The sequence below is a fragment of the Octodon degus genome, unplaced genomic scaffold (assembly GCF_000260255.1).
Source record: "Octodon degus isolate 3935 unplaced genomic scaffold, OctDeg1.0 scaffold00002, whole genome shotgun sequence".
NCBI classification, from domain to species: Eukaryota; Metazoa; Chordata; class Mammalia; order Rodentia; family Octodontidae; genus Octodon; species Octodon degus.
Window position 1 is genome coordinate 6,478,228 of NW_004524578.1, and position 26,370 is coordinate 6,504,597.

General features: G+C 49.1%; 1 protein-coding gene across 1 annotated transcript in view; it reads left to right on the plus strand.

Moving 5' to 3' along the window:
• The window catches only part of Igf1r (insulin like growth factor 1 receptor), a 284,489-nt gene that overhangs the window by 246,920 nt on the left and 11,199 nt on the right, over nucleotides 1-26,370 (plus strand). The window contains exons 10-19 of the mRNA XM_004623262.3: nucleotides 218-422; nucleotides 5,761-6,044; nucleotides 7,533-7,669; nucleotides 8,177-8,336; nucleotides 13,535-13,634; nucleotides 14,203-14,273; nucleotides 18,252-18,481; nucleotides 18,740-18,850; nucleotides 21,318-21,477; nucleotides 24,604-24,733. Of these exons, the coding sequence (XP_004623319.1) occupies nucleotides 218-422; nucleotides 5,761-6,044; nucleotides 7,533-7,669; nucleotides 8,177-8,336; nucleotides 13,535-13,634; nucleotides 14,203-14,273; nucleotides 18,252-18,481; nucleotides 18,740-18,850; nucleotides 21,318-21,477; nucleotides 24,604-24,733 (1,588 nt within the window). The remainder of the gene's footprint in view (nucleotides 1-217; nucleotides 423-5,760; nucleotides 6,045-7,532; nucleotides 7,670-8,176; nucleotides 8,337-13,534; nucleotides 13,635-14,202; nucleotides 14,274-18,251; nucleotides 18,482-18,739; nucleotides 18,851-21,317; nucleotides 21,478-24,603; nucleotides 24,734-26,370) is intronic.

Consider the following 26,370-nt stretch of genomic DNA (forward strand, 5'->3'; position numbering starts at 1 on the left):
GAGTGCAGCTGCGGGGAGGTGGTGAGACGCCCGTGCCCGGAGGCTGGGTGCACCTGAGCCCCAGTGTCACACCTGTTAGGTGAAAGTATAATTTCTTGGCTTGGAAACCAACTCACAGTTAGTTAAGAGGCAGCACCCACAGCCTGCCCTGTCCTTCCACGTGTGCAGTGCCAGGCTCTCACTCCCATTCTCCTCTGTGCTTCTCTTTTCTGAGAAGACAAAATCCCCATCCGGAAGTATGCAGACGGCACCATTGACGTCGAAGAGGTCACGGAGAATCCTAAGACTGAAGTGTGCGGTGGGGAGAAGGGGCCTTGCTGCGCTTGCCCCAAGACGGAAGCCGAGAAGCAGGCTGAGAAGGAGGAGGCTGAGTACCGGAAGGTGTTTGAGAATTTCCTGCACAACTCCATCTTCGTGCCCAGGTATGGGGCCATTTGAAAGGCTGTGGCTCCCAGGGTGGGTTCCTTGCTTCTCTGTACTGGGCAGTGCAGGGCATGATACAAGGGCCTCTGGCTGGAGCAGGAAACAGGATTCCAGCTTGGCTGGGGAAGCTGGCAGGCCTGAGCAAAAGGGGCTCAGGCTTGGGTGTGGGGTGCTGAGGATTAGCAGGTACTGCTATCTCGGGCTCACCACCTCCCATAGGTGGGGTCCTTGGGGATGGGAAGTGAGGCTGGGGCGTCAGTCACCTGCCCATATGCGTGGAAATGAGCCAAAGAAAAAGCAGGACTCGCTCTTCCCTGCTGCCCCTTCCGGCTTCCCCAGGCATCCTGTACAAGTAGGTTGGGGCTCAGAATAGGAGGCAGCCTTTGCCCCCAGGAGTCTCTACTCCTGTGCTACAGCCTCACACTTTATGAAGCAGGACCAAAAGTGGAGGAAAGGAAGTATTGGGTAGCAGCACTGTACAGGGAAAGCCTGGAAACAACTCAGGGTCCATCCTCAGACAAGGGGAGGAGCCAAAGGAGGTCCAGCCTTCCATGGGATGGAATTCACCAGTGAAAAGGAGCAAAGTCAGACCACTGTGGAGCATGCACGAGGCCTGAGAACCCATGCAAGTGAAATAAGTCCGCACGTACCCGTCCCTGTGTGTGGAAAAATGGAACAGGCAGATGTGCAGTAGAAGATTCACCAGGAGCAGGGAGTAGCGCAAGGAGGAAGCTAGGAAAGTTGCTTTCTGTTTGGGATGATGAGAATGTTCTGGAAACGGAGACGAGTGTTATACAGCAGTTCATGCTGCTGAATACACAGTTAAAAATAGGCTGGGTGGGGTGGCACACCCGTGCCCCAGCTGCTCAGGAGGCTGAGTCAGGAGAGCCACAAGTTGGTGGCCAGCCTGGGCAACTTTTCAAGGCTGTGTCTCTGAATACCAGTTTATAAGGAACAGAGGTGTGGTTCAGTAGTAGGGCCCTTGCCTGCTAAGTGTGAGGCCCAACCCACGTGTATACATGCAGTTAAATGGCAAGAATTTGTGTAATTGATTTCTTTATTTGAACAGTTTACCTTAGCACAACAACAAAATAGCAAACCAAATGTTTTTTGAAAACTGAAGGAAACCTCCGTAGAGCAGCCTGATCGTGTCAGGGACAGGAGTTGGACATCGTGGTGGTCCACGACTCCCTTCACAGCTCTGGGGGTAGCCTTGCTCCTGAATCCTGATGGTGGGTGGATCACACCAGCCCTGGGAGGTCCCTGACCCTGTCCCCACGGTGCTCAGCTGCTAGCTTTGCCTATCGTGTTCTCCGAGGCCTCGGAAGTATGTAGCAGGTTATTCCATATTTACAGTAATTTGTCTCTGAAAACTTTCTTAGGTTGTAATGACACATGGGTCTTAAAGAGTTTTTCTTTTCCTCTCTCAAGTGACTTTTAGGATATTTGCAAAATGGTCAAAGATAGCCTCTCTTACTTTGAGGACTCGGTTAAGTAGGAAATAAAAGTCTTTTATAACTGAAGATTCTATTTCTTTTTGAGAAAGCAACTACTCTCTGCTTAATAACTTTTCCCCTCCTTCTCTGTCTCTGTGTCCATGTCTGTGTGTCTGTCTCTCTATCTCTCTATCTCTGTCTCTCTCTTCCCCCTCCACATGTGTGTGTGTCTGCCTCTCTCCCTCCCCCCTCGTGTGTGTGTGTGTGTGTGTCTCTTCCCCCCCGTGTGTGTTTGTCTGTCTCTCTCCCCCTCCCCTGTGTGTGTGTGTGCGTGTCTGTCTGTCTCTCTCTCTGTCTCTGTCTCTGTCTGTCTGTCTGTCTCTGTCTCTCTGTTTCCAAGCTGCAGATGCACTGCCCACATTGCAGTGGTTCCTCTGCCGGCCTGTTCGGGCAGCTCCAAGATCAGATCTTAGTGCTGCTGTCTAAGTGTCAGCCTCGAGCATCAGTGTGCACTCTGGTTTTATTACCATGGTGTCTGTGTATCCTAATTAGTTTAGAATCTGTTTGAGAGGTAGGCTGCATCCTCAGACCTCAGGGATCTTTTCCCTCATTGAATTCCACCCACTTCAGCATGGTCTGCGGGACAGTTCCTGATGCCACAGGAAAGGATGAATAAAGATTGTCCCCAGCAGGCATGGTGGGAAGTTGTCTTTTATTTTGTTTTGTTGTGGTGCTGAGGATCAAATCTAGGGCCTCATGCGTGCTGGGCAAGCATTCCACCACTGAGCTAGACATGCCAGCCCCATGAGGCTGTCTGTTTACTGTCTACCAAAGGCTGTTGGTTACACCGATGTGCTTTCTAGCCTGCCTCAGAGATTGTGGTTCTAAGTCAAGGATTTAAAAAGTTTCATTAGTTCATTTTCTGTTGCTATAACAAAATGCCTAAGACTAGGCAGTATGTAAAGCTCTCAGCTTCGAAAAGCTAAAGCACATGGAGCCATCCTCTGCTCTGCTCTGTGAGGGCCCCTGGGCTGGATGACAAGGTGGAGCACCCTGGCAAGAGCACTTAGGAGGAGGGACCCAAGAAACCAAGATGCCAGAGAGACCCAGGAATCTGCTTTGCTCTTGAATAAGAAGCTGCTCTCAGGCCAACGGCCTGCTCTCTCCTCAGGTCTGAGAGCAGCACCTTCAGTTACCCAAGCATCTGCCAGTAGGTCCCATCTCCTAAGGGTTTCACTACCTCTTACTACTGCCCCTGAGGGCCGCGCTTCTGCCACAAGGGCCTGTGAGGTACACACCATAGGAGAAAGGCCCTAACTTCCAGTTGTAGTCACAAGATGATACCTTCTTATCGGATGTGGAACACCAGATTAAGTGATGTGGTTGACATCAGTGTTATTAACACCCAGCAGTTGTGTCATTGGGGTCAAAATAAGTTTCCTGTCTGCCAAATCCTAAGAAACACGCACATCTATTCCCACAGTCTGACTTCTCTGTCTTAAAACAAATCCAGTTTGACAGCTCTCTCTTTTCATGGTATGAACATAGATACCATTTTTTATCCATGGTGAGAGGCCACAATTCATTAGGAACTCACTACTTTTTGTTTGCGTCCTGCTAAGCCTTAAATCTGATGTTTGTGTAAGTTCTGACAAGCTCACAGATAGGAGTGACCAGAATAACTACATCATGCAGTCTAGTTTTTTGTTTTGTAGCTAGACTATCCAAAAGCTACTTTGAGTTCATGCAGTTCATCCTAGGAACAATTTACTTGAAGGTGAAAATTGGCCATGTTAGACTTCCTTGCTTCTGCATGGTCCAGCATGCTGGGTGTCAGAAGCGCATGGGAAGCCAGTTTGTGAAGTTGCCATGTGGTACCAAGTGTCGTCCTTGGCTAGCATCTTTATTGTTCTCTTCAGAGCATTTGTTTTTGTCAGTAACATGTTGACACATTGAGAAGTGAAAGGATTTCCCATGGAAGTAGGTTGTGTTATCAAGAGGAGTAAGGAGAGTTGGCCACCATGTTGGCCTTTGGGCGCCATGTAGAGTTAGCTGCAGCCATGTGAGCCGCTGTGCTCTCTGCTCCGGCCTTCCTGCTGGCCTTCTGTTGTTCACTTCTGATCCCTGAGGTAGTGGCAGCAACTGTGCAGCCTCCAGAGCAGTGGAGTGCACTTAATGGCTGATGTGAGCCCCGAGCAGTGGTGGTAGGGTAGGGCAGGGGTGGACACTTATTTTGCTGTTGCTCAAACCCAAATGGTAGGTGACTTACAGACACAAGCATGTGTTGTGTTAGTTTGGAAGGGAAGGCAGGAGATTTCTTAGTGATGTGTTGGAAGCAGTCTGTCTAGCAGTGAATGTGGTTTCTTGTGTTCTTCCTTCCAGGAAGGTAGTTTGTGGGTTGGTTGGTTTGCACGGCCTGAGGATGGTGGATTATTGGCCTCATTTCCTAGCCCTTCCTTCCTCAGCAATGTGAAAATGCTGCACCTGCCCCTGACTTTCCTTTCTCTACCTTTTGGAGTGAAGTTTCTCGGTGTTGTGCAGTTTCTGCCTTCAGTGGGGCCTGATGTCACTACACAAAGAATGATGTTTTTATCTGCAGAGGAATCCACAAGCCAAGCACACTGGGAGCCAGTGGCCCTTTCCCTGCCCCTGCCTCTGGCCTCCAGATCTCGGCCTAGGGGCCAGCAAGAAGCCCGCTAGGCCTCCTGTGAGCCTCCACAGAGATCCCAGGATGCCCTCAGAACCTTTGTTCTTGATGTTACTATCTTCTGTATTGGAGGCTCATGTGTTTCCCCTATTCTTTGGGACTTAGTTTTCTTAGCAGAAGAGGTTCATCCCATTTGTTCCTGGTCTTTTTCCCATTCAGAAGACCATGTCACCAGCCAGTGGCCTCAACACTGTGCTCCCCTCCTCCCTCCCTCCCTCCCTCCCTTCCTTCCTTCCTTCCTTCCTTTTCTTCTTCTCCTCCTCCATTCCCCTCCGAGTTGTGCACAGCCTCACGGCTGCTTGTCCTGTGTGAATTCTCCTCTCAAGTTCATTTTCCTTGCTTCGTGTGAGTGAGAGGAGCCTGTAGAGTTGCCCTGGAGGAGCCTAAAAATCCCAGTTTTTCAAATCCTACTAAAGCAACCATTGGAGGTCAAGCCCCCGTTGTTGGCCTGTTGGGGTGGTGGTGATGTCCCCTGGGGATTTTGTATGTTCCCTTTTGCTTTTCTTTCATTACTGTTCCTGTAGCCATTGTTCAGAGTCTTAAATCCATCACGAAAACTCGTCCCCTTTCATGGGCAGGATACTGAGGAGACCGCAGTGGCCACTGCCAAGCAGCAGGCAAGGCCAGAGAGACCATCAGGAGTACGGCACACACGGCAGGCTTGGGGTAGAGAACGAGCGTCGGTCAGCTGGAGGCCCCCAGAAAGGGGCTGGGTGTGCAGGCATGTGCTGCTAGGATCAATACATTGTCACCTTATTTCAGAAGGAATCAAAAGTGTGCCATTGTGGCCTTTGAATTCCTTCTGTCCCTTTTTTCTGGGGCCTGAGCAACACCCCTCCCCAAAAAATCTTAGTATGTGTTGAATGAGTTTGAACCCTTAATGCTTAGCCATGAGGCCCAAGAAGAGATGCCACTGGCTTCTGATGCAGCGGGGCTCTGTGTGACCAAGTGGCTGAGGCGTTTGTTTAGAGATATCTTAAAGTGAATCCCGTCAGGAGCCAGGGCCAGGGTATATATGCTGGTTCTTGGGGTGTAGAGCAGAGAAAGCAGGGTAAATACTAAAAAACAAAATCCCCCCCTGCTCTGAGGTGGTGCTTATCCAAGGTGAAGATTTTTCTTTCCTGTTACTCTTGCCCTCATCAAAGAGCAGACAGAAGAGGCAGCAGCACTAACAAGCCTCTTTCTTGCCTGCAGGCCTGAACGGAAGCGGAGAGATGTTATGCAGGTGGCCAACACCACCATGCCCAGCCGAAGCAGGAACACTACGGTGGCTGACACCTACAATACCACAGACCCAGAGGAGCTGGAGACAGAATACCCCTTCTTTGAGAGCAGAGTGGATAATAAGGAGAGGACGGTCATTTCCAACCTACGCCCTTTCACTTTGTACCGGATTGACATCCACAGCTGTAACCACGAGGCTGAGAAGCTGGGCTGTAGTGCTTCCAACTTCGTCTTTGCAAGAACCATGCCTGCAGGTATGGCGTGATCCGGTTTACCTTGGCACTTGGGGTGAGAGTCTTAGACTCAGTCTTAGCTATCAGTGTGCCATCCCTGGGAGGCAGCCAGCTAGGAAGCGGAGCCCGTCTCCTGTCGCATAGCTCCCTGCAGGGTCCCTTCTCCTCTTGGTTTCCACTGTGCATTTCAGCCTTTGCTCCCTTTGTGCACAGTTAAGTGCACCTGCTCCTTGGATTCTCCCAGATTCACTACTGTTTCGAGTTACCTGCAGTGTGAGGGAGTGTTCAGTCATTGTGCCAAAATGAGATAGAAACAACTTAAATGGAGGAAATGTTGATTTCTGGCTGGTGATTCCAGAAATTTCAACTAATGGTCACTTGGCCCAGTTGCTTTGGGTTCGTGGTAGCACAGTTGTACATCATGGGCAGAGTTTGCAGTGGGAGAAAGCTGCTCACCTCATGGAGGCTGGAAAACGAAAAGAGGGAGAGGCCAGGGTCTCAGTGCACCCTTTGAGGGTGCTTCTTTGGCCTAATGTCCTTCCCGGCAGCTCCACCACACGCTGGAGACCAGGCCTTTGGGTGACGCTTCAGAACCAGACTACTGTAGCTGCTTTGTTGAGGTGACCTCGTGTAAGTCACTTTCTTGTGGCTGAGACACAATACTCAGTGCCCACAACATAGAGAAGAGGTTTATTTTGGCTCACTGTGTGAATTCAGTCCGTGGTGGACAGGCTTAAATCCCAAAATGGCCCGGTGAAACAGCCTGCTGCAGAGAAGAGCTGCTCACGTCGTGGTGGTCAGGAAGCACAGAAAGAAATGAGGTAGCTGAGGAGGGAGTCATGCCCAACAGGCCATGCCCCTGGTGACCGCCTCTGACCAGATGCCCCTCCCAGCAGTGCCCTCAGCTCCTTAGCACATGAGTGGCAGAGCCGGCTGAGGAGCGTAGCGCCCCTGAGATTCAGTCACCTCCCAGAAGCTCGGCTCTTGAGCACATGAGAGTTCTAAGGGCCGTGCTAGAGCTAAGCCTTCATGTGTTCCTTAAGACCAGCTCTAGGAAGGACTGTGGCCAGGGAGGGACGCTCGCTCGCTGCCAGCGGCTTGGCCATGTGACTGTCTCTCACAGCTCATGGGGACTGCAGTTGCGCTGTGCAGACGTGGCCTGCAAATAGATGTCTGTGTATGGCTTCAGTATGGCTGGCACCCCCATTCGGTGCCGCAGTGTTAAGAGGGTTCTTTCTGCAAGTGATAGAAGCAGCATTTAAAGAAAGATGCTTGGAGCACCAGGAATTTCCCGCTGTGCTTGGTTGCAGGCTTTTCTGGTGGGGGCTGGGGCGAAGGGAGGATGCTGTGATGCATTGAGACGCAAGAGTCAGCGGGGGTGCGGCTCAGTCACACACCCTGGGCCACTGTGCCCCGTGCGGTAAGCGTGCATTCACAGCTTAGCCTCGCGTTTGTCTTCCTTCCTGAGAACCCCAGTCCAACTTTGCCGCTTTTTAAATGGTTTAACAGAAGGAGCAGACGACATTCCTGGCCCAGTGACATGGGAGTCGAGGCCTGAGAACTCCATCTTTTTAAAGTGGCCAGAACCAGAGAACCCCAATGGACTGATTCTCATGTATGAAATAAAGTACGGATCGCAAACCGAGGTACGCCTGGGGCTGTGGTCCGGGGCTGCGCGCGTGTGCAGTAGCTTTGGGATAGCACAGCAGAGCATGGCACAGCATCACACAGCTTGCCTCCTGGGTAGCTTAACCTCCAGCAGTGCGGGGAGGGAGGGAGGGAGCGAGAGTTGAGGCTGTTCTAGCTGCTGGGCTCAGAGCAGTGGTGCAGCGCATACATGGAGCAGCCTTGCTGCTAGGGCCCCTCAGCGGCACATTGCAGAGGGTGACGACCCGCATAAGCATGTCCGCCTTAGCAATTTCTAATTCTTCTGTAGTTCTGTTTGCTTATAGAAACGATTACAAGTTTTGGGTGTTCTTTAAGTAACTCAGGGACTGCCTGACAGGATTTGGTTTCCTTCCCCTTTTTGCCAACTGGAATCATTCTTGGGGTGGCCCCAGTTTAGGTACCCAGAGTCACCAGTGTCATGAGCTGCTGGGGCCAGATGTCTCCTGTGTTTGTAGGAAGTTGACACGCATGTTTTATTTCCCCAGGATCAGCGAGAATGTGTGTCCAGACAGGAATACAGGAAGTATGGCGGGGCCAAACTGAGCCGGCTAAACCCAGGGAACTACACCGCCCGGATTCAGGCCACCTCGCTCTCTGGGAATGGGTCATGGACAGATCCTGTGTTCTTCTATGTCCCGGCCAAAAGTAAGGCTTGTCAAAGAAGTAGTGTCATAAAGCTAAATCCTGATCGGGGCAAGTGTGGGAAGCCTGGGTTGCTAAGGCGCTCTGATCTGTTAGAACTGAGGTGGCCCATGTTTAAAAGGGACACATTGAGGAGCCAGTGTGTAGACTGGGAGCTCAGCTTGGGAAAAAGTGCTGGCCCATGTTTCCTCCTGCATGTGACAAGCTGGAGGGTCTGGGGCCTCTTTGTGTAGCCCTAGAGAGTCAGGAGAGATCTTGGCTTTCACACTGGTGTGTTCAGAGCTATTCTGCAGATGTTGAATTGACAGTCCTGACCCCTGCTTGGGCAGTGACTTGTTACCGTTCATAGTCAAGGCTTAGAATCCTAGAAGGGAGCCTCTGGTCTCACTGCTGCATGGTAAGAACCTCAGGACAGAGTACCCCGCGGAGGCCGTCTTACTTCCCCTTGGTGAGACACAGCTGCACACTTGAAGTACCAGCGCACATCCACCCGTGTGCACGGAAGCTCCCGGGGCTCACCACCATATGCAGTGGTCGGGTGATGTTACAGGGTTTGCTCAAGCCATCAGCAAAGCCGAGTTATTTGAAAGCTGTTCCCTGTGATGATTTCAGTCATGTGGGACATTTTGTTTTGTTTGTCCCAAGGCTTTCGCCCTGAGCTACATCTACAGCTCTGTGTTGTTTGGCAAGGTCTCGCTGCATTGTCCAGGGTCGCATCAGACTTGGACTCCTTTTGCTGTAGCCTCCCCACTTGGTGGGATTACTGTCTGATTATAAAACTGAATTTTGTAAAATATCTGAGCACAAGGAGGACCATATATAAATACTTGTTGTTTAACAAAGAAAATTTAGTCTTTTGTTTTATGAAATTATATCCCAACTGAGAGTTTTTAAAATGTCTTATTAGAAACTGATACAATATTTCAGATTATTTTGTGTTCATATGATGGGATCAAATTTGCTATAATAGTGTTCTCACTACTCCTCAGTAATAGTCACAGTCCAGAGCTGGGTGTGGTGGTGTATACCTGCAGCCCTAGCAGTCTGGAGGCTGACACAGAAGGACCATAAGTTTGAGGCCAGCCTGGGCTGCATAGTGATCTCAAAGCCAGCCTGAAACTGAACTACATATAAAGATCCAACTGCAAAAAATGACCAAGAAAATAGCATCCCAGCCAGGCATGATGGCATGTGCCCATAATCCCAGTCACTTGGGAAGTGGAGGCAGGATGATCACAAGTTCAAAGCCAACTTGAGCAATCTGTATTTTAAAAACAAGCTGGGGGCCTAGCCAGTAGAGTACAAGGCCTTGCAAAGCACCTTATAGCCCAGCTGCAGCTCATGGCAGTACGTGGGGGCCTCATGGGCTTTTCCTTTCCAGTGTCTGCACTTCTGCTTCTCTGCTCTGAAGTCTGATTATAACAAGGGCTCAACAGGTGCAGCAGAGCCACTCTTAGGTGTATACCCAGGGAAATGAACTCAAAGTGTCTTAAGCTACCTGCACCCCTGTGTCCACTGCAGCTGTCACAACAGATGAATGGGTTAAAATATGTATATATACACACAACGGAACATTTTCCATCTCTTAAGAAAGAGGGCGGTCTTGCAGCAACACAAAAAGCAAGTGGGATATGTGTTAAATAAGCCAGGCACAGGGAGCTGGTGAGATAGCTTAGCGGACTAAGCACCGGCTTAGGCAAGCACAAGGACCAGGGTTTGATCCCTGGTACCACATGCTGTGCTGGCCCTGCCCTTAGGTGCTCAGAGCAGGCTGAGAGACCAGATGTGGTGGCGCACGCCTGTAATCCCAGCACGGGGAGGCTGAAAACAGGAAGATCACTATGAGGCCAAGCTGTGTAGTGAGACCCTGTACCAAATACATTAAAAAACACAAAAACAACAACAAAAAAACTCCAGGCACAAAAAGATAAATACTGCATGATTTCATTATATATGGAATCTAAGAATGTTGAGCTCATGTAAGTAGAGAGTAGTAGTAGTACTTACTAGAAGAAGTTGGAAGGGTCTGGTTCTGAAGAGACGTTGGAATAAGAGAAATAAATTTAAAGAATCAGTTGTACAGCATGCCATGGTTACCAATAACATGTTCTTGAATATTCCTGAGGGTAGATTTTAGATGTTCCTCCCACATAAAATTGATAAGAATGTGAGGTGACGTGTTAATTAGCTCAGTATATAGTTATTTCAAAACATGCTGTATATGATCAATAATACATAATTCTGTGGGTTCATTAATTGTTTAGAAAATAAGGACTCTAGTAGTCCATCAGTTCAGTACCAGATGTTCAGTGTTACGCATGATATCTGAACATTCTCCTAGAGACACACAGCGGGAAGATACTGCAGGGTAGAATTGCACACCACATGCTAACATCGTGTGCACCTGGCGCGGCGCTGTGCCTGGGCTCAGTGTCTAGGGGACAGCAGATGCTTAGCAGGTCATTTTCTCAATTGAAAGCATTTGCATTCTCCTATTTCATCTCTTAACCTGGTCTTACCAGTTAGCCTCTGTGTTAGCTTTCTGTTACTGTGAGCAAATACCTGTGATAGATCAAACTCCAAGGACGAAAGGTTTGTTTTGGCTCATGGTTTTTCTGAGGTTTCTGTGCACAGTCAGTTGCTTTTGGGCCCCTGATGAGGCTGAACACCATGGTAAGAAGTGTGGAGGGAAGAAAGCTGCTCGGTGACCAGGAAGTAGACCGGAAGGACCAGAGCCCCAGCATGCCCTTAAGGCCATGCCTCCCCCGCCTACCTTCCTGCTGCTAGGCCTTAGTCCCAGTCACACCACAAGCTGAGGTCCGAGCCTGCACAACACGGGCCTTCAGGGACACCTAACCTAACCATAGCGGCTCTTGCCGCCGTCCACCCCGAGAACACGCACGGTGTGACCCTGTCCTGGGCAGCGTCTTTGAACTTTCTCTCCCTTGAGCCTGCCCCAGAGTCTCTAGTCGAGCCTGGGGTTGGGGGCCTGGTGTCAGGCTCTGGCCCATGAGAGAGTTGCCCTTGCTTCTGGGGCTCAGCAGACTTGGCCGCTCTTGGGAGAGGACGTGTCCTGTCTGCCTTCGTGTCCCATTCGCAACCCTGGGAGTGCACCGGTGCTGCTGCGGGGAATCCAGGCATCTCCTGCAGAGCTTCTCCCCCAGAAGTTGGCATTGCCCGCAGGGAGACTGAAACCGTGCTCTGGCGTTGCTGCTGGAAGCTTTTGCTTATGTCAGACAAGGCCCCTGCTGCAGTTGGGTTTCATTTCCTGCTGTTTAATCCTCAGGAGAGGCAGGCGTTGGAAGCTCTCTGGCACCTGCTCTGTTTTTAGGAGCCCTTTGTGTTCTTGAATACTATTAAACTACCCTTCAGGCTCCTCTTCTACAGATTGAATATTCTTAGGTCTTTCAGCCTTTTCTTGTAGCCCAGTCGCATAGACCAATTTTCTAGCCATTTAATCATTTTGTTCTTCTCCTCTGGATGTGTTCCAGTTTCTCCGCGTCCCTGTTGAAATGTGAAACTCAAAAAGAACACAGTACAACCTGACCAGTTGTGTAAGTGATACAAACATAAGAAATAGTCCTCAGGGTGAGAAAAGAAAAGCCTCCTGGCTTCCTGTTACCTTGTGAGTATTTTCAGGAATTGGGAGTTGCAAGTGCCTCCATTCATTTTGGAAGACAAAATATATTTAATTTGATACAAATGCCTTTGATTTTAAAAATTAATGCCGCTTTAATGGTCTCTGGAGAATATAGGGGATGATGGTTGCTAGTGGCAGAGCACTCAGTGGCAGGTGACTCGGGATCCATGCCACCGGGTCCCCAGTGAGTCCTTGGGCGCAAACTGAGCTTCAGCTTCTTGCTCCGTCCTTGGGCGGCTCCTCAGCTCAGTGGCCTCCGAGCCCACCGGCCCCAAGGCGAACTGTCCTTTGCTGTTCCTGCTCCCCACATATTCGCTTCTCGTTCCAGCCCAAGCCCATGGGTTCTGCCTCTTAACACCTCCCCATCGCCACCACCACCACTGCCGCAGCTCGTGCTTCCCACTTGCTTGTGTCTTAGGGCTCTCTCAAGCTCCGACTGTGGGCAGGCTGGGCTTTTCCATTCTGGGGCCATGCCTGCCAGCTACTTGTGTGACCCTCAGAAGGCCAGGTCATCCCTGTTATCTTGTTTGTAGAACAGGAGCAGTGGTTTCTTCTGGAAGCCTGAACTCAGGAGCACAGACCATGCCTGGGGGTGGGACACACCCCTCAGCTCTCCTGGACATGGCGGTGGCCAGCACCCCCAGTCTGTCTTCCAGCACAGCCGTTCCCTCCTCTACCTGACCAGCTCATCACTGGCTCCGAAAGCTTTCCCAGACCTTTGAGTATGTGGAACAGAGTTGAAACCACGTAGCCTGGAAAAGGCCCCTTATCTGCAGGTCCTGACTTCTTTTCAGGATCATCCAGGCTTAGAGATCTAAGCCTTCCGTCTTCTGGGAAAACTATCTGTCCAGCTTTTCTTTCTCCTTCAGTACTCAGGCAAAAGGAACTTTGCCTTCAAGAATAGCATCCCTTGACCCTCTCTGCGCCATGCCTCCCTCCCTGCATCCTGCCATGTGCATGGTCCGTTTTCCTCCACCTGTTACTGCACGGATTTCCCACACGTGGCGCCGTTTTCAGGGGCGTAGATCTGACTTTCTGGTGCCTGCGCACCTGTCACAGGTGCTGGTGAGCAGTGCCTCAGCGAGTTCTGCGATCTCCACTTCAGCCACTCTCACAAGTGACAAATAGAGCGGCACTGACAAGGGGGCCATCCAGTGGGGGGCGGGGTGCTCACGCAAAACGGTGTCTGATGCAACAGGTGAGCATTAACACGGCGCTAGATCTGTAGGAATCTCCTTTCGTTTCATTTCAGCAACTATGTGTTCCATGAAGAGTAATCAACCTGCATTTCAGGGTTATTTTCTTTCCATCCATCATTTAAGCTTATTATACCAAAATACACTGTACTTTAAAATATATAACTCACTCTGCACTTGTCCCACCTTATCTGCTGTATTATTTCTGATGCCGTTTACCTTCAGGAATTCCTCGGGTAGGATAAGAGTTTGCAGGGTTTTGGTTTTTGTTTTTGTTTTTCCCCGTACTTCCCAGTGAATATAACAAGGTGAGATGAGCGGATTGTTCGCTGCTGACACTGTATTGTTTCCTCTTGTTCCTGCAGCAACGTATGAAAACTTCATCTATCTGATCATCGCGCTGCCGGTCACCATCCTGTTGATCGTGACGGGGCTGGTGATAGTGCTGTACTTCCACCGGAAGAGGTGAGCCCTGGGGCCAAGCTGAGACTGTCTCTGTGATCTGAGGATTTGGCAATCTGAACCCAAAAGAAGGTCATCTTTTTGAGGAAATAGTGCAGACTGGAAAACGTGATTCTCTAGCCAAGTGTTCTTCCCAGGAAAAGAGAACATTTTCTAATGATTGAACAACAGCAATGACAATGATACTTTTATCAGAGCGCCCCTTCCCCTTCCTGGCTATTCCGGCGCAGACACTTCTGGCTTAAGTGGAACTTTTCCGAGCGGGCCGATTTAGCCCTCCTTATCTAATAAGCCTTGCTATAGCCAATGGAGCAAAGAAACAAACGTTTTCTTTAAAAGCCCTAATGTGAGGCCACCAAAGAAGCTAAAAACGTGTCCTCAGATGTCTGCTGGCCCGCCCAGACCTGAATCAGGAATTCAGGCAGGAGCTTCCGTAGCAAGCAACTCTGTCTTTAAGTGTCTTTAAGACATTTGTCAAACAGAGCGAGTAAGACAGGTGTAACAAAAGTAAAAGCCTAAGCAGAAGTATGTGGGCATTTGGGGTTTTCAACCTGATCTTATTTTTTGACAGAAATAACAGCAGGCTCGGGAATGGAGTGTTGTACGCTTCTGTTAACCCAGAATACTTCAGTGCTGCGGATGGTAAGGTTCCTGGGAGGCCGGTGGGCGGGGCCTCTCCTGGGAGCTGTCAGGCTGTGGCCTGAGGAAGAGGTGTGCATTCTGTTCCGGTACCTTTGGCTGGCACCAGTCTGATAACACTTCCTGTGTTTTCTTTAAATCCAAATGTCGAGCAGCTCCGTGAATTTATCAGAAATTCTGGGACAGTATGGGAGCCCCAAGGAAAAGCAGGCTTCAGGGATGAGGGGGCAGGCACAGTAATAAATATATTTAATTGCTTAAAATCGTGTGCCGGGATAAAAGAAGTGTTCTAATTATGAGCATCCAGTCCGAGACTCTGCTGCAGCTGACAAACAGCCCCCTTATGCTGGCTTCAGCTTGGGGGTCACTGTGTTCCAGGCCTCTGGCCATTTATGGCTGTGCTGCTGTATATTATCTTGGAATCCTCCTGTCATTCTCTCCTGGCTAGAATCATAACATTCATTCCCTTCTTCACATTCCCTTTGGTAGTAAGTAATGAGGGGTGATTATATGAACAGCTGGAAAGGTTTGCCCTGAGAGCTGGGTTGTACTCATGTTTGTTTCTCTTTTTCCCTCTTTCCTGTCTTGCTTCATTCCAAACGTTTTAAGAAAGTTGGGCTGCAGGGAGTTGTTATTGGGTCCCTCCAAGTTAAGACCCTGGAACTTTATGAAAGCGCTCACCCTGCAGGTGGTTTGGTTTCCATAAGCTCATCCATGGAAGTGCCGAGGTCACACAACAAGGCACTGGCGTGTTGGGTGAGAGGACGGTCCCCAGTCCTTCTTCCTGCTGTGTCTGGTTGACCAGATGGTGCAGTCCCTGCAGAAAGGGGCTGGAGGCCCTGGATGGCAGGGAAGCTGGCTCACAGGAGTGGCGAGAGCTGGCTCATCCGGTGGATAAACAATGATGCCGAGGAAGAACGCCTAGGAAAAGCCTGTGCTGCCTTCTGACTACAAGGGGAAGGGTGGGAACCAGGGCACGGTCATGATTATTTCTAATTGGTTATCCCGATCAAATGAGAAAACATAGGAAAATATTTTGGTAATTTGAAAGCGCTGTATACATGTGTATAGCTTTAGTATGGTTTCTTTAATCATTTCTAATTGAATTATGTTTATAGTAAAGCTGATCAAAAACAGCCTCTTCTGAATGGGAATCAGGTGCAGAAAAATAAGGACTCCTTCCTGTTTATAGGAAGGTCTCGCAAACTTGTCTTAACAGACATGTATGTATATATATGAACATGTGTATGTGCTGTACTGCACAGAGAACATTTTGGAAGAATACACCATACACTTATAATAGTACTTTTTATGGAGGTTGTTATTTAGAATACAACAAAAATGAAGGATAATGCCAGGAATGGTGCAGCACTTGCCTGGCAGGCATGAAGCCCCAGGTTCAGACTCACGGTGCCAAACGAAACAAAGCAAAAAAAAAAAAAAAACCAGAAGAGGAGTCTGTATTGCTTGTATAAATAGTAGCTTTTTTCTTTATTTTCCTTTTTTAAGGCAAAGTCTGTTGCCAGAGCTAACCTGCAGGTCCTGGGCTTAAATGATTCTCCTTCCTCAGCCTTGTGAATAGGTGTGGTTACGGGCACGTGCCACCACACCCAGTAGCAGCCTAAGAGGACAGACAGATGGACAAGAAAGAGAAAGGGAAGGGAGGGATCAAGTAAGGTTATGGGGTCTTCCCAGACAACAGGATTGGTAGAGATGACACAGGCTAGTTGTACTATCTAAGGATGGTCTGACATTATACAAGAAAATCTACTCTGATTTGAAATATAGAACCAAAGATTGATGATGTGTGGTGTTGACTGTGAAATATGCTGGAAGCATCCAGAGAACATGAATAGAGGCAAATCAGATTCAAGCAGTGGCTTGAGTTCAGCCTGTGGCCTTCCAGAATGCTTTCATAATGTGTCCTAGTTCTTCTAAGAACAAAGCAGAAGCAACCTGACTGCCACGCAGGCCCGCAGGTGGGAGTGTTCACCTCAGGGGAACTTAACTTACTGAGCTTTGAGACGAGAAGCACATCGCCATTTTCCTCGTAGGGCAGCAGAAAGGCATTGTCGTTCAAAGGTGCTTGAAAACCTCCCTCTGCAGCTGATCTGCATGGCACCTCGCCCTTCACAGAGCATCCTGCAAATCCCCTTCAGAGAGTGCTGATAACATTGTGCGCATCTTGCAGCCACACTGGCTGGTGGAGCTTAGGACTGCTGGGGAAGTCAGAGCTGTTGGGTGAAATTTAGAGAAAAGGATGGAGGGTGTAGGACTTGTGGGACCTTCCACACAGATCGGGCATGATCGGCTTCAACTGCTTGTTCTGTAGCGTACCGTGCAGTTCATTTTGATTAAGTGCCAACCTGAATCCTCAGAGATAGATGGATTCAGTGACTCTTTCAGCGACTCTTACTTGCTGAGGGTGCTGTGAACACTCACAGTCCTGGCTCTTTGTGTCTGCTCTCCTAAGCAAGCTTCAGCCTTTTCTTGGACACAAACTGCCAGAGCCCTGCAGGGGCAGAGTTCCATCTGAGAAATTCCTAAGCACATAATTACAATGCAATACAAAATGCTTTCAAGCCTCACGTCAGACACTGCTCAAGGTACAGATTGGTGCTGTCTCCTAGACCTGATTTGTATTAAACATCTTTCCTTTAAGATATCACTTAGAGGTCAGCACTGGAGACAGGAGAGATTGGAATGTAGTTGCGCTGTGCCAGCCTCAGGCCCGTGGTCGGCTCTGAAAGCAGGAGGCAAGCTCAGGCAGGCCCCCCACTTCCCAGGCCCCCAGTCCTGAGCCAGCACCAGTAGCTGCAGCCCACCAAGCAGTGCGTGCTGCCTGTGGCCCTCTGCACCACCGCCTTAGCATACAGCACGAGAAGGTTGTGCTCCGAATTGAAATTTCCTGCAGATCGTGTAGATAAGACTGATTGTAATTTTCACCCTGCTCGCTAGAGCTGCGGGTTGGAGCCTCTCTTTGCTTTTGCTTTCTTTCATTCTTCCCCTTTTCTTTCCTTGTCTCTTTTCTTCCATCCTTCCGATCTAGAATTACTTGATTATTTTTGTCACACTGGATCAAACCCATCCAGAAGCAGAATCTGGAGCAGACATCATGTTTAGGCTCTGTAGTCAGCTAGCCAGCCCCAGGACTGTCCCCTGTGCATCACAGAGTGTAGGCCAAGGTCCTGGAGACACTGCCAAGTCCCTTCAGTACTAGAGCTTAGTTCCTTTGTATCTCATTAGATGTCCAGGGCACTGTTTAGCCCAATATATACAAAAATGTTATTGGGTTTAATATGAGATAAGTGTAAAACTTATTGGACGAACGATATTTTTATTGGATCTTTCAGTCCTATGTGTGTTTTTCACTTAGAACACATCCCAGCTGGACTAGCCACATTTAGGTTCTCAGGGCTGAGCTGGCTCTGTACAGGGTGTGCCCACCACAGATGTGAAACATTGCCACCTGTCACATGCCTCTGACCTTTCCCAGTCTGGATAAAAACTCTTCCTCCTGCTGCTGCTCTCTTTTTATGATTTGCATTTTAATACACTGATGAATATGAGCAAGATCCAAACCTTAAATTCTGTTTGACCGTCTCATTTGGTTTTTCTGTCTCCTGTTGCTATTTAAGCTATAAAATTGCTAGTAAGCACAGTAATTAATTTACTTTTTAAAAAATTTAATAATAAAAAAGCAACCACAGTTTTCTGACCTATGCTGGGTTGTTTTTCCTTCCCTGTCTTTCTGGTGTGCTGTTAGTAGCCACAAATTATCTTGGACTCCTTGGAGCTTTGGAAAACCCATACTGGACTGATGCAGTCTTACTCAAATCTTTAACCTGTGGGCACACTTTGGAGTAGGCCCCAACATTGTCCCCTGATGTTTTTTGCTTTCCTTGTGGCATCTTGTACAGGAGCGCCCCCGAAGGTCCCTGCAGTTTCTCTGCCCCATCTCAACCCTGCTTTCTCTTCTAGTGTACGTTCCCGATGAGTGGGAGGTAGCTCGAGAGAAGATCACCATGAACCGGGAGCTGGGGCAAGGCTCCTTTGGGATGGTCTACGAAGGGGTGGCCAAAGGCGTGGTGAAAGATGAGCCCGAAACTCGGGTAGCCATCAAGACCGTGAATGAGGCTGCGAGCATGCGTGAGAGGATTGAGTTTCTCAACGAGGCTTCCGTGATGAAGGAGTTCAACTGTCACCATGTGGTGAGAGGAAGGCCCCAAGCAGGCAAGATCCAGCTCAGGCAGAAGGGCTCCCCAGAGCGCCACAGATGTGACCGTGGCCATACCTGTGGGTCTGGTATCCTGCCCCCTGTTTTCTAGATAGTTACCCACTGCCATACCGTTACCTGCAGGCCTGATGGGTGGAGGCCCAGCTGTGTTGACCCCCACATCACAAATACAGATCCAGATAAGTGGGACGGCTCCCTCCAGCTGAGTCCTTCTCTCTTTGCCTCCTCCCAGGTGCGGTTGCTGGGCGTGGTGTCCCAGGGCCAGCCCACACTGGTCATCATGGAACTGATGACACGGGGGGATCTCAAGAGCTACCTCAGGTCTCTGAGGCCGGAAATGGAGGTCAGTTTTGGTTTCCACCGACTTTGTTTACCCTGCCTGTTCTTTTTCCTTTAGAACTTATCTGTGAGAAAACTCTGTGCTTGAGGCCAGCATGCTTTTCAGCCTGGAGGGTTTCTTGCCTCCACGCTTGGCTGTAGGTTTCTTCAGTAGAGGATTTCTCAAAGACAGGCAGGTGTTCATCCTTGTGACAGGCACATAGCATTCCTCAGACCCCGTCCACATGGGCACCTCTGTGCCTTGGGGACCACATTTTCTTCCCAGAGTCTCCTGGCCCCACACCAGGCCTCCCGAAGCCATGCCTCTGCAGCCCACTACCTCCCATGCTGACATCCTAGCTCACGTGACTTACCTGGCCCCTGCCTTTTCTCACTGTTGTCCTGCACATGTCTCCTCTACCCCACTGCTTCTAGTTCTTTTAGCTTTTAGTTCTACTTTTAGTTCTTCTAGCCACCACAAAGGAGAAAAGCGTGATCAAACCAGTGACCAAAGGTGTGGCAGAGTGCTTATCAGCTGCCTCAAGGTGGGGAAGCACTTGTTCTCTTTATTCCCAGTTCAGGCACAGAATTTAAAAGAAAGAATCAAAATGTGGCACCTTAGTGCTGTTTTGCTGTGGCCCCACGTACCTCCCACAGCCACGAGGTTCCTGGACCTCAGCCCCTCCTGTGCAGTGGTGTGGGCAAGTGAAGTCCCTACACTTAAAATTCACCTATAGATACGTCAGATTTAAATTTTTCTAATTCATTAAATGTTTCTAGTTCATGTCAAGTATAAAAAATTATGTGTATGTCTTGTGGTTGCATTGTAGTCTGTGTGCCTCACTTCAGCTAAGATTTGCTGAAGTTCTTGTTGGTGTAAGTGCGTGTGTATACATGACTTATGGAGCTCTAGCCCAGTGAAAGAATTGTGCTCTCTTAAATTGAGTGAAAGAACAACAGCATAATGCCATAAATTAACAAAACATCGGCCCTCTCTCTCACCGCTTAAGTTGAAGTTCCTCTTGTTGCTTCTGTTTACAACTTCCTCGTAAACACCTATATTTCATGCTCTTGTACTTGAGTTGTTGTGAGCTTACACTTTACACTTCTCCAGAACATTTCCTAGTTTACCATGGATATTTAAAGCCCTGAATGTGGTAAAAGGCGTGTTGAGTTCTAGGGGACAGAGCAGATCTGAACACTGTGGAAAGCAGTGGCGACTTTGGCTCCCCTGCAGCCATGGTGTTGCTGACCCAGCTACCTGTACTGTAAGTCACCAGAGACGGCCGTGATGACCTCTTTGGAAGTCAGCAGTGTGTGTCATGGGACGTGGAGAGCCAACCCAAAAGTGCTCAGAGGGTGTTAGGCTGCTTCTAGACAGTGGCTTTCCGTGGAGTCTTAGCCCCTCTGTGAGCAGGAGACAGCCACCGTTGCGCCTGGTTACAGGCCAGCTCCCACGTTGTCCTTCCAGTAGTGGGTCCGTGAAGAGCCTGTGGCAGAGTTCCAGCAGCCTGGCACCCAATCTTTTTCATGTTCTTCCCATGCTCTGAGCCTGAGCCAGGAAGGCTCTGAGTAGGCGCTATCAGAGGTAGATGGTTTGCAGCAATGTATGAGGTGCTTAGCAGTCAGGAAATCCATGAAAAATTCTGTGATACGGCTACTGACAAAAGCTGGTGAGCATCGGAACAGTGAGGTCCTGTTTGGTCTTTGCCTTCCTTTTCAGAATGGAGAGGCTTGAGCATATATTCATGTAAGTCCTTTTCCCAGGTGGCTTTGTTATTGTTTAGGGCTTACTATTCTCTGCTCCAAAGCCAGCGTGCTGCCCCCTGGGAGGAGAGGATGCTTGGGAGCTGCTCTGTGCTGGCCCGCACAGTGAGCCTCAGTGGGGCTCCAGGTGTCCTCAGTGCCCATGGAAAATGTTGATCCCGGTGAAGAAATCGCTCCTAGTACCTGTGTACATTAGGAGACAGCAGGAGGAGGAGGAGATTAAATAGGTCCCGATGGTGCTCACCTGAGGACACCAGCGTGCAGGGGATTTGAGTAACTCCACACAGCCTTTTTACAATGAGCTTGTCGTCTTATACCTCTGCTTTGACTAGGAACTCTGAAGAACACAAGAACTAATAGGGATCTGCATGCCTGAGCACCCTTAATATCTACAATTGGTTTGTTTCTTTTACAGTTTTCTAAATTTTTTTTAAAGTTTAATGTAAATTATTTGCCCTCTCCAGAACAGAGAATGCGGGACCCCAGTCATGTCTACTGGTGTCACCCTGGGTGACATAGTCAGAGGCAGGCACACGACTTTCCCACCAAGTACAGGCTGTGGCCCCCATTGTAATGCATTCCTTGTGAGCAGATCCAGGTTTCTTAGCGGAGTGAGCTGTGGTGCTCAGGCTGAATAAAGCTGGATTTGTAAACCCTAAAGGAACTCAAGGTCATAAAAGTCCTAAAATTTCTCTTGTGATTTTTGCTTTTTAAATCTCCAACAGAAAAACCCAGTCCTAGCACCTCCAAGCCTGAGCAAGATGATCCAGATGGCCGGAGAGATTGCAGACGGCATGGCATACCTCAACGCCAACAAGTTTGTCCACAGAGACCTTGCTGCCCGGAACTGCATGGTGGCTGAGGATTTCACGGTCAAAATTGGAGGTGTGTCCTTTGCTTAAGACAGCGCTAAACCTGTAGGTGCTTAGGGGCCTTCTGAACATTAATGTCCTGCTGGAGTGGTCCCAGCATGTCTCTTGCATACAGATGCTTGAAATCATTGTGATCGTCTCTGGTTGCTTGTCAGTCACAAATTTATGTGGAGTGCACAGACACAGTGGTCCAGGTGGTGGCCATGGCCCTGAGGTCACCCAGGTGGAACACTTCTTAGTATCCTTCACTGAAATCATTGAGACAGTATCCTCCACTGGGTTTGGATTGAGAAGTCACTATCTAACCTTCTGTGTTCTCATTGTGTGCAAAGAATACTTGCCCACAGAGGTTCCCAGGGTTTCCAAAGACATGAAATGCTCTGACAGTGACGCTTATCACAGAGCAGGACCTGTGATGAGGACAGACATGGGAGCCCCTTAGGGCAGGAAGACCACGCTGAATGGGTCTCACACCCAGGGCTGGTGATCTTACCTTCAAGCCTACCAGTTAGACCCCAGGTTGCCACCAACTACTGCAGCATCAAAAACAAGAGTTAGCCTGAGTTTTTGTGATCGTTGCTTAGAAACTTTCTTCAGCCTTGCAGTTGGTGTTTTTGCTGTGGACTTTTAATGTACCCAACAAAAACACATACAGTGCTGGGATTGCTGAGGAAACCACCTGCTTTTATCTTCCACTAAGCTAGGGTAGTATTTCAGAAAAATGCCACAAGAAACTGCAGAGGAGACAGCATGCGAAGAAAGCTACTTGCAGCTGACCTCTTTGGCTGGCTCTTGAGCCCTTTGCTCTGACAGTGTTCTCCTGCCTTTAGCAGTACTTGTATTCCCTTTATCAGTAATTTTTTTTTAAATGAAATTTTTGGCCCCTTAGCTGCAAGTACCTGCCTAAAGCAAGTTCAAAGGGAGGGCACATCTTTCCTCTGCGTTATGTGTAGGTGCAGGAGGCGCTGGGGTGCAGCTGTGTGCCAGAATGGAGGCACAGGCGTGGTTACTCGCCCAGCACTCCCAGCATCCTCCTGGGCCGAGCCCTTCATGGTAGCCAACCCCTCAGAGAGGCAGAGAGGGCCACACAGCTGTCCTGCCCCAGAACTCGCCCCGGCCAGTCTTCTTTCCAGTTGGATTTGCTTTTGTCCCCTCCCCTTCTTCGCTTCCCTGTGGGAGTTCCTGTTGTAGCTACTCCTCCGTGCAAGGGAGTGCCCAGTAGGCCTACCTTCAGTCCCAGTCATGCTTTCATGGAGGAGCAGGCTGGTGCAGGTGTCTTCTTTCCTGTGAGCCTCAGTTTCTCCACTTCAGAAATGCAGGACAAACCCCAGGAGAGTGTGGCAAGAGCTGGATGTGAGAAGGAAGCAAGCCCGTGCGCACGTGGGGCAGGTGTCAGCAGTGCTGTCCTCCACTCCCTTCCTGGTGCACAGGGACACTACATTACAGCTCCTCTTATTCCACCTGGCTATGCCTGGAACGAGATACCACTTACCATTTTTAATCCTTATCAGCAAAGATGATATCTGTGTATAGGGATGCTTTCTTTATAATGGTGGTTTCTCTTCCTAGAAATAAAGTTTGTGTGTGCATATTTAAGAAAAAGAGAGTTCTTCTCTGAAATTTCTTCTTTTCTATTTTTTAACCATTAAGGCAAATCCTCTCTTATTTGCGGAGCTCTGAATTACCGCAAATAAGTTATTTGCAGTAATTGAGAGATGAGGCATTAGGGCTTCATTTTGATGCTTCACAAGGGTTCAGCGGTGCCTTCCTGGTGCCCAGAGCCTCACGGGTTGTAGACCTGGTGTGATTTCACTGGAGGCAGCTTGATGGCCCTTAGCGTCCTAAGTGCTGGTTTCCGTCTGCGTCCAGTGCTCTGCGTTTGCTCTGTGGCCTCACCTGTTTATGGAGGAGTTAGAGACACAAATGGACATTTTCAAAGATAGAGCAGCCCTCTCTCCCAGGAGGGAGAATCGAGAGTCCTGTGAAGAAAGGTTCGTGATTGAGAGGAAAATCAAATTCGACAAAGAGCCTGTAATTTAGGATTATAAAGCAAGCCTGCCATCAAACCTAATTATGTGACATCTTCTAGAGACATCGAAAATGGAAGAAATGTTCAAGAATGAGTGTGATATTATGTTGCAGGCCGGTGTTGTGGGGCAGCTCCGGGGGCCTAGTCAGTACCATCTCTGAGCGTCTTAGAGTTGCCCTTTTTCACCTCTGTTGCTCTGAATATTTTCCCGCTTTATTTTTTTTTTAATTTTTTTTTTTATTTATTGTGTGTGTGTGTGTGTGTGTGTGTGTGTGGCCAGCTCAGCCCACCAGGGGGCGGGACTGGCTAGCATGTGGTGCTGGGGGATTGAACCACGGTCCCTGTGCTTTGCTAAGCTTGTTCTAAGTAGGTGCTTTAGACCACGGAGCCATCTCACCAGCCCATTTTCCCACTTTATTAAGCAATGAAATTTCTTACTTTCCGCTGGCAGAGGGCCAGGCTGCCGAGTGAGTGAGAGCCTCCAGTTTCCTGTCCATCTGATCCGGCGGCTTGTTTGGGTTTTGATCTGGTTCTTCTGGAGGCGCCGAGGGTTCGGCCAGGGCCCTGTGCATACTAGACTGGTGCCATGCTGCTCAGCTGCCCAGTCCTTTGCACCTTTATCTTGGGACAAGGCCTCACTGAGTTACCCAGGCTGACCTCCAACTTGCGATCCTCCCCCCAGAGCCTGCAGAGTGGCTGGGCTGGCAGGCGTGCACCACCATGCTCAGCTTTGATCAGGGTTTAAAACCACACGACGCTGATACTTACCTGCGTAGTACTTACTACCTTGATAATCATGCCCCTCACTAACTTGAAGACCACCTCACTTTTTCAATGCCAGAAGGGAATTAGCTTTTTGAAAGAACCAGATTACAAATGTTTTAAGAGCAGAGATTTATTACTGTTCACGTGTCATGTGACAAATGTGTCACATCTCTGCCTTCTAAGTGGTAAACCCTAACGTTGACCTTCTCGACATGAAGCAAGCTTGCGTCTCACATTGAATATGGAGGTGGTAAAGGGCTCCGTGGTGGCAGCAGTGAGTGGAACCTTTGCCCCAGAGCTGCCCCAACAGTGGATATAATTGCGTATCTTCTCTGTACCTTCCAGATTTTGGGATGACTCGAGATATCTATGAGACAGACTACTACCGGAAAGGAGGGAAAGGGCTTCTTCCTGTCCGCTGGATGTCTCCCGAGTCCCTCAAGGATGGAGTCTTCACCACTCATTCAGACGTCTGGTATGCGAGTCTTCTCCTGCAAAAGCAGCCTAGGCCCCTCCTGGGTCTAGCCCAAGCACTGTCTCTCTTCCTTGTCTCTGTTTATTGTTACCCATTGCCAGCAATGCAGGAGCCGCACTCCTTCGTCTTTAAGATGTCCCTGTGGTCCACAAGCTAGCTGAGGACAAAGGGTACTTACGAAAGTCCAAGCAGTTGGTGGGACCAACATCTCTGCTTTCTTGAGCAGATAACAGCTATGCTCTAGGGAGCTGAAGAACATACAAGAGCCTGCCCCCTCTTTGCTTCTCCCTTGCTGGCCAGCACCGTCTTCCTCCTTTTCAGTAAATCAGCACTGTGCGCATGCATGCCGGCTTTACCCCTTGAGCTTTTGCATTGCAGTCATTGCTTTATTTAGAGGCAAAGCTATTTGGGCCTTGATTGTTTCCTGTTGGTCCCACCTGCTGTCTGTGCGCTCCCAGTGGGCATTGCATGGTAGTGGCCCCCCGGACAGGTATGCAAAGCAAATACCTCCCTTAGGAATAACAGTGTCTTTGGAAGCTCCTTGGCCAGCCGTGGTGCAGAGACTTTCCTATGGGGTTGTTTATTGCAGTTTCTTGGAAACACTGTGCAGAGGCAGTCAGGTCTGAAATACAACGGAGGCTGTTGGCAGGCAAAAGCCCTGGCACATTCACCTTCTAGAATGTCAGCAAGTATCTTGGCTTTCGTCTCAGGAGATCCCGTTGCTCTTGTGTTACAGAAAAGGTAGTTGTTTACTCCAGCTCTCTGGATGACCGCATAGAGGAACTATTTCAATAGTGACCAACGTCATTTTTTAGCCTTATGAACCTTTCACAGTCAAGGGCCTTGGATCTGATTTTGAAGACAGGTGCGAATTGGAAATAGCATTTGAATATGACCCAATAAAGCCTGATCCCTTGCGGAGCCCAAGGATCAGATCTGTTCTGATCGGTTTTCAAATCAGAGTGCTCTGCACCATTTTTAGACTGAGGTGTCGGAAAGGACGTACCTGCGTTCTAGCATCCATCCATTTATTCTAGGCCAGGGTGGTGAACCTTTTAGAGCTTTCAGTGATAACAGACAGCCCTGGTGGCACATGTGCCATAGGTTCACCACCACTGTTTTGGGCTTTATGCCTCTAGGAGCTCCAAGGTTAGCTTATAGGATGAGCAAACAAGCTGGGTGGGAAGATAAAGGTGGAGTTGTGAACATCTCATAGGCTGGTTCTCCACAGATTCTGGTTAGCTGCCATTGCTGGAGCGGCAGCAGGGTGTTCTGTGCTCATTTCCTTCCCTTTGACTGAGTGACCACAATGAACCAATAAGGAAAAATATGTAGGAGAGTAGGCGTTTGGGTCATTGCATTAGCTATCCAGGCAGGTATAGTGCTTTCAGTGTGTGTGTGTGTGTGTGAGTGTGTGTGGAACTAGGAAGGTAGTCCAGGGTCTTTGTAAGCTATATTCCCAGCCCTTTTAAAATTTTTGAAACAGTGCTCACTAAATTACCCAGGTTGGGCTCAATTTATAATCCTCCTGCCTCAGCCTCCCAGAAAGTTGGGATTATAATCATGTGGCACAGCACCGAATACTTTTTCTGATTTTGTTTCACTTTGGTTTTTTTTTTTTGACATCAGTTATTTTA